Source organism: Belonocnema kinseyi, chromosome 10, assembly GCF_010883055.1.
Source record: "Belonocnema kinseyi isolate 2016_QV_RU_SX_M_011 chromosome 10, B_treatae_v1, whole genome shotgun sequence".
In the NCBI taxonomy this organism is placed as follows: domain Eukaryota; kingdom Metazoa; phylum Arthropoda; class Insecta; order Hymenoptera; family Cynipidae; genus Belonocnema; species Belonocnema kinseyi.
The window spans coordinates 103,425,165-103,432,908 of NC_046666.1; the positions used below are offsets into that span (position 1 = coordinate 103,425,165).

General features: G+C 34.8%; 1 protein-coding gene across 2 annotated transcripts in view; it reads left to right on the top strand.

The window, feature by feature from the left end:
• LOC117181391 (coiled-coil domain-containing protein 6) overlaps positions 1 to 7,047 on the top strand; it is a 154,240-nt gene extending 147,193 nt beyond the window's left edge. For both annotated transcript variants that reach the window (XM_033373999.1, XM_033374000.1), the window contains exon 7: positions 5,085 to 7,047. In XM_033373999.1, coding sequence (XP_033229890.1) covers positions 5,085 to 5,240 — 156 coding nt within the window. In that variant the 3' untranslated portion in view covers positions 5,241 to 7,047. The remainder of the gene's footprint in view (positions 1 to 5,084) is intronic.
• Positions 7,048 to 7,744: the final 697 nt, after the last annotated feature.

Consider the following 7,744-nt stretch of genomic DNA (forward strand, 5'->3'; position numbering starts at 1 on the left):
CGTAAGCCGACCGAGTTTTTGTGCCGATTCATAACCATGGATGAAACCTGGATCCACTACTACACTCCTGAGTCAACGCAACAGGCAAAATAGTGGGTTCCATCGGGCCAAAGTGCTCCGAAGCATCCAAAAACGTAACAATGGGTCGGAAAGGTTATGGCCTCCGTATTTTGGGATGCACATGGCATAATATTCATGGACTATCTTGAAAAAGGTAAAACCGTAACCGGAGCATACTATTCATCATTATTGGATCGATTGAAAATCGAAATCGCCGAAAAACGACCGCATTTGAAGAAGAAAAAACCGCTTTATCATCACGACAATGTGCCTGTTCATTCATGCTTAGTTGCACAAGCAAAATTGCATGAAATCGGCTTCTAATTGGTTCCTCAGCCACCGTATACACCAGACCTGGCCCCGAGCGACTATTGCTTGTTCCTTAACCTGAAAAGATGGCTCACCGGTAAGCATTTTTACTCAAATGAGGAGCTCATAGCTGAAACTGAGGCGTATTTTGGAGACCTTCCGATCGAGTACTTTTTGGACGGTATCAAAAAGTTAGAAAATCGTTGGACTCGCTGTATCGACCTAAAGGGAGAGTATGTTGAAAAATAAAACCAACTTTGGCCAAAAAAACGTCTCCGTGTTTCATTTTTCAGGGACTTATCAGACTGCCTAGTATCTACGTGAACGACATCCCTGTGGTCCCGTGGGTTAAAACACCGGCACACAAAAAAAGTGGTCTGTCCGACAGACTACACTAACATATCTATATGTTTTTGGGGTCGCTGAATTCGAATCCGGTGTCCAAATAACCAAGTTGGCTCGAATTTTTCTGAAAAACGAAAAAATAGACGTAAAATCGACAAAAACAGCGATTTTTCAGGTGTTTTTGCAAAAAAAAAAAATATTTTCTCGCCCTTTGCGTCTCACGTTTCGGGGTTTTCAATTTGCGTCAGTCTCCTTGCATGGCAATAGTAGGATTTTTTGTAAATAAGTTTTATTTACTTTTAGCGTTACCCAAGAACAACGACGTGGACGTAGTAAATTCTGTTTCCTTTGAGGTGCTTTATTACCGTGAGTCCCCTTGCCTCTCAGGCTTCTAGGGTTCTCTTATTTTTATTTATGTCGCTTATATCGAACCTTTTTGCCCTTAAAAGACCTACGTAGTGGGTTTCGCTTTCGTTTGGTACCTTGATTCACTTGATCTCGTTTTAAACTCCAACAGTAGTCAGCCATCGTGTTGATATTCGAACGTCCCTGATGTCTCCTCTCCATCTCTTTTATATCCTGGTGGAAACGTTCGCCTTGCTCTTCACTAAAGTCTCTCAGGTTGTCTGGAAACTTATTTATATACGAATGAAGAAAATGTAGCTTCAAATTCATAAGGCAGCCTAGTTTACCAAAGTTTGTTACCATTTCTGAAACCACATTGTGATAGTCTGGATTTTTCTTACTAGCTAAAAAGTTTCTTTACAACATTTTTAAAGCTAAGCCAGGCTTCTTTTTCAGTGCCAGACATTTTCGTGACGAATTCTGGATCCTGCAACATTTTTCTTATCTGCGGTCCATCAAAGATCCCCTCTTTTAATTTTGCTTCGGAAAGTTGTGGAAATTGATCTTCCAAAAAAGCATAGCAATCGCCATGCTTGTCAAGCGCTTTGAAAAACTGTTTCATAAGACCCAGCTTTATATGAAGGGGTGGAATCAAAACTTCTTTTGGGTCAACTAGAGGATCTTCAATAATATTTTTTTTGTCCTTGTTCAAACGATATTCTTTTTGGCCTCCTTTTTTTGGAAATGAAGAACGCGACCTCGACTTTCCTACAAGCACAAGTAACAAGGTGTTTTTGCATACCCTGATTGCTGTCCTAAAACGATTTCAAGAATTTTGAGATCCCCGCGAATTTTCCACTTATAAGTTGAGTAATTGGTTTTTTCCAGGACAAATTTTAAGTTACTGTAATGCTCTTTCAGTTCCTTAGAATTTGCGGTTGGAATTGGAGCGTAAACATTAGTATTATGCAATAACACTGCTTTTAGACTGCGCTTAGTAGAGTCAATGAATAGCCGCCAATTTTCTGGTCTATACGGTCCAGGTTTCATTTTTTCCATTAATCCGTCAATGTCTTTACAATATACTAATTTTCTATGATCATTTTCTTTAGAAGTAAAAAACATAATTCAAAAGTAAAAAACATAAGGATATGCTGGATAAGTCCACCTGGATGAAGATATAAATATTTTTTTTTTTTTGAAAAATATGCACGAAAAACCGCTGTTTTCGTCGATTTTACCTCTATTTTTGCATTTTTCGATCAAATATGAGGCAACTGGGTTATTTCGACCCCGGATTCGGATTTAGCGGCCCCAAAAACATAAGGATATGCTGATTTAGACCACCGGGCATGAAAAATTTTGTTGCTGCAAGAAAAATCGCTGTATTCGCTGATTTTACGTCTATTTTTGCGTTTTTCAGAAAAATACGAGCCAACTTGGTTATTTAGACACCGCATTCGAATTCAGCGACCCCAAAAACATATAGATATGCTAGTGTAGTCTGTCGGACAGACCACTTTTTTTGTGTGCCGGTGAAATTAATGTAGCAAAGTCAGGATACCTAGTCAGAATGAAATACCTAGGGGGTAAACTCCATAAACGTCTTAATTAGAAGCAGCATATCCATGAAACTGAAGGGAAAGCTCTCGGGGTTATCTCGCGTTTAAGCCCTAATATTAATAGATACTAGAGTTTCAAACATGAATATGGAATCCTAGTTTACAAAATGTTTATCCGACCAATCATAACCTACGCCTGTACAATTTGGGGCGGTGCGTCAAAAAGTAACATCAATCACATCCAGATTATACAAATTACAAAATGACCAATCATAACCTACGCCTGTGCAATTTGGGGCGGTGCATCAAAAAGTAACAACAATCACATCCAGATTATACAAAATAAATTCCTCAGACGTATCACAAAAACCCCAGGTATACTAAGAACTCTGTCCTTCACAGAGAATTCCAATTACCTTATATTTCAGAGTATATCAAAGAAACCGCCACTAAATTCTATGAATCAGCATCACTATCACCTTATGAACATATCGTCTCTCTCGGGAAATATGATTTTGATCCGCTTCGCAAGAACGCGATGCCAAAAGACTTCCTCATGAAATGAGTCTAACGAATTTCATTTTTGGACCCATCTACCTCTTCCAACTCTTCTTCTTTACTTTTCTCTCATTAAGTAAATTATCAGACGTTGTGGTTTTTTCCCGCTTGCGGGCTTTTTCCCCACATATAATAAACGTCACTTTTAATTCAAGTCATGTCAGATTTCTCTGAGATTGTGTAACAACGCCCAAATGGGTAACGCACAACAACTTGTTCTAGTTCGATCATTCTTCCCCCCCCCCTTTTTTCTCTCAGAACGTCACTTGTAAAACCCTATAGATGGACACGAGCCCTAGTTTAGGACCGCAAGCCATTGCCTACGAACACTAACTCCTCTGTCTCGAAACCACTTCGCTAACACTCTCGAGGCAACTATCTGAGACACTAAACTTGTCTAAAAAAAAACTTGTTATAACATGTTAATTTCAGCCCGTCCGTTTCCACTTAGACAGCTGGCATTCCAGCCCTCAGCCGACACGCTTACTAACTCCATCCCGTCCCTTTATGACTAAAAACTCGAATTTCTGTTAACCTAGTTATGTATAGGGTAAAATAAGGTCGGCCGAAAGTAATGCGACCCAGTAACCAAGGGCACATCTCCCACTCACTCCCGTTCATCACCTACTCTTATCAATGTCTTCCTTTGGAAAAATATAGTTTTTGTCACTCTATCTTAGTGGGTACAAACTCCATCTGAAACAAAAATGTAAATATAGAGCTGATTAAATAGAAATTATTTTCCCAGATGTTTTAAATTTATATTTCATCAAAGTATGCATCTTAAAAGGCAACATTTTTATATTAATTTTCATTTTTTGTATTACTGTAGATGAATAACGTTCTTATAGCTCAAACCAAAATGTAAATATAGCGCTGATGACATAGAAATTATTTTTGACATTGAAATAAAAAAAAAACTAAAATTGGAAGCACAACTTGAATTCAAAAATGGGAAATTATTCAAATATATTTCATTTTTTTTATTGTATTCGTTAGTATTTTACGGTTTTAGCTGTCCATATTTTTCGGCGTACACATTTGTTCTGACATTTGTACCTTTGAACTGTTTATGTTGAAGAAATCCGCACATAGCTACAAGCCAATACGTACTTAAACAGAAATACTTCGAATAATTTGGTTATATGTTCCGTCCTTTACTTCTCAATTTTTTATAAAACTTTACGACCTCATTTCTCTTACAATCAATATTTAATTTTAAACACATTTTGTCAGAAGAAATTGAATAAAATTTAAATCGATCAAATACAATTCACACTCAATGGCAAAATTAATTCAGAAATTGAGCAATTCGCCTCGACTCATTTTGAAGACGGTAATTCAATTTGAGTGCGAAAGTCTCGCACTTTCAAGCTGCTTCCCCCACTCCGTCGTCACGTAATTAGATGCACGTTAGCCGTAAATTCACTGCGATTGCAAACACTCAATTCAGCTTTTTCAAAAGTTCTTTTTCCTTTTCTGTCCTCTTTCCTTTTTTTCCGTTTCCAAAAAACCTTTTTTCCAAAAGTCCAGCACATACAAAAAAATCTGTGAACAACAAACATATTTAATTTTAGGTGCAATTTTCCACATGCTTCCACCTTACAAAAATACATTCAACACTACAAGAGTATCACTATCTCTTCTACTTTATAATTGTGGCACCATGAAATGCTTTGCTGACTGGCCTTATATTTTTCCTTGAAAATATTTTCCTAAATTACGCTGTCAAATTTGATTCCGTAAATCTATGTGGTTGCACCGGGCAGATTTTTTCCATTGCAGATGTTTTTTGTGGGATTTAATATTCCTTCATAATAAATTCAGTTGCTAAAATTCAACTGCTTAGACACGTATGACCCTCCCTAATGTTTATATTTAATGACTGTATTTCATATTTTATAGGGCCACATAGTGGCAACTTCTGGTAGACGCACATCAGATAGATTCGTTAAGCCAGCGATCCCACCAACTATCGTGAGCCCAGGAGGAGCTTCATCAGCTAACCCAGCGCAGGTAAATGTAACGGGAGGATGTCCGATGGAGATTGCTAAGACATAAGTTGGTCATTTTTAATTAATATGCCAACTAATTTTTAATATTTTATGAAAGTTGTATATGTGCGTACAAAATAAATGTGCACATCAATGAGTAGCGAGCTCGAAAACACACAGACACGTGACAACAAGGTACTTACTTTATTAGCAGATCTTCATTTAAGAAAAATGTATCAGTAGCTTCATTTCCTCAGTTTAAAAAAGAAAAACATTTTCAATTTTCACATATATTTCCTGTGCCAAGTGTGCCAGTCTGTTACCTAGGAAAGGTCACTGAGAAAGAAAGTACCATGTACATTGTTTCGTACTGTTCATCATTGTCTCAAAACAACGTAAGATACACGAAAGCAGTATTTACGCTAATCTAAATTAAAATTGGCTTTATTTTCTTTAATTAGGATGTAAAATATAAAAATACTGGCACATTTGTTTTCTAATTGTATTTCCGTAAATTCATTATTACTAAATGTTAAGAGAAAAACAGTTCATATTTACAGAACTCAACGCTAGAAGCGGCAACAAGAAAAAATAAATAATTATTCGTTTTCGCGTAAATATTGCAAACCCTTGTTTAAGCAATATTCGTTTTGTTTAAAGGGATATGTATACTCTGCATAAGTTTCGGAAGAAAGCTATGCTTTTTAATGAGTTTAAAAAAAATGTATGCGTCATTCATTAGTTAAAACATATTGAGTTAAAGGTAAAGCAGTGTGAATTAAATACAATGAAAAATAAAATTATATTTTACTTTGTCTCGAAATGAATTATGAGTAATAGTAAGCGAAAAAAGAAGCTTTCGTTAATGCAAAGTAATCTCTATATGTGATAATGGGTTGTTCGTTCAACTTCAAGTTGTTTGTAATAATGAGAGTTTCCGTTTCGATAAAAAATTTTGATAGCGCAATTGGAAGAGATTGAGTCTTAGTTGTTACTTGCGATGTTCATAATTCGTTTCTTCAATCACTTTTATGGTATTTGTCAAAGATATAATTAATGTTCGTATTTCCTTGTAATCGCTAATATATTATAAAATTAATAAATAATTTAAATCAATTTTTTGGTTCTAATATATCATGTAAGAGAAAAGGCTCAATACCTTTAGTGCGTGAAAGGTCTTGCCAAATGAATAGAAAAAAACGAAAGCTTCTGTTATCGAAATACGAGACTTGGCCTATATTATATAAGTTACATTTTAAGAGTACAATAACGTAGCTACTGCACGATCCGTTAATAAAATACACACATATATCGTCAAAAATAATCGCCTAGTCCGTTCTGATGACTACTGGTTTTTTAACATTATAATTAAAAAGCTTGTTTATTCATTGTCATTGCCATTTTATAAATATATGTATTGTTGGAGTTAACCAATTTCCTAGAGCTATTTGTTACAGCCAGTTATAAACTTCTTAAAATGTTATTAAAGAGATACGTAAAAGAATGCGAATAGTAATTTGCCATCTTGAAATTCAACATAAAAACAATAGCAATTAAAGTGTTCGTAAAACAGAGAAACTACTTTTTATATGTTACGTTCTTAACAACGTTAGGTGTGCAGAAAACGTTTACTGCTGCTTCTATACACCTTAAAAATTATAATATTGCAGTAAGTATAGTATATCAATTTACCTTTGTGAAAGGAAGACATACAAAGTTATGAACCCTCATCTTAGTATTTTTTACTTTTTTTAAATAAATAATCAGCATTGTATTACAAGAGCCAAATAAACTTACATAAAATTTCTCTTTAATTTTATATTTTAGTGTGCATGGGTTTTAATACACTTATGATCTAAAGTTTTATGGAAAATGTTCTATCAATTTCTTTCGTTTCGACCTTATGACGATTCCACTTTAATATCCTTGCGCACATCAATGATTAGGAGGAATTTATTTATGTTAGAGAAGGCTACGTTTCGAAGGTTGAGATAGCATTTCCTCTGATTATATAAGTCGAATGTTGAGGATCAAGTATATGCTTGAAACGAGACTTCTATGCAATATATCATCTACGGAATGTTGACATACTTGATCTAAATTTGTAAGTTAATAAAAATCATTATACATTATTTTGATCCTTTGAATTGTTTAAAATATTCTTCCGTTCCTAAAAATATCATTAACTTACTTTATCGGAGATATTGGAATGGACATGTCATATGATTAAAACTGATAATAAATTACCTTTTATACCTTGCTTATGCTTACTATGCAAACATTGTAATCTATATGGTATAAAAAGTTCAATAAAGAAGAATATTTGTTCTCCAAATTATTCACAATTTTTTCTTTCTCGAAGATGTTGAAAAAATGTTGAGGTAAAACAGGTTTAACTTTGATCTGAATGCGAAATGTAGAAAACAAGGATATGTTCACAATTGGACAAAAATATTTTAGTCATTTCGCCAAAAGTTATCAAGAAATTACCAGCAACTAACTAGTCCAACTTTATTGCCTATTAACAGTTGTTCAATTACTAATAATTGTATAAGGATCCATATATATGTG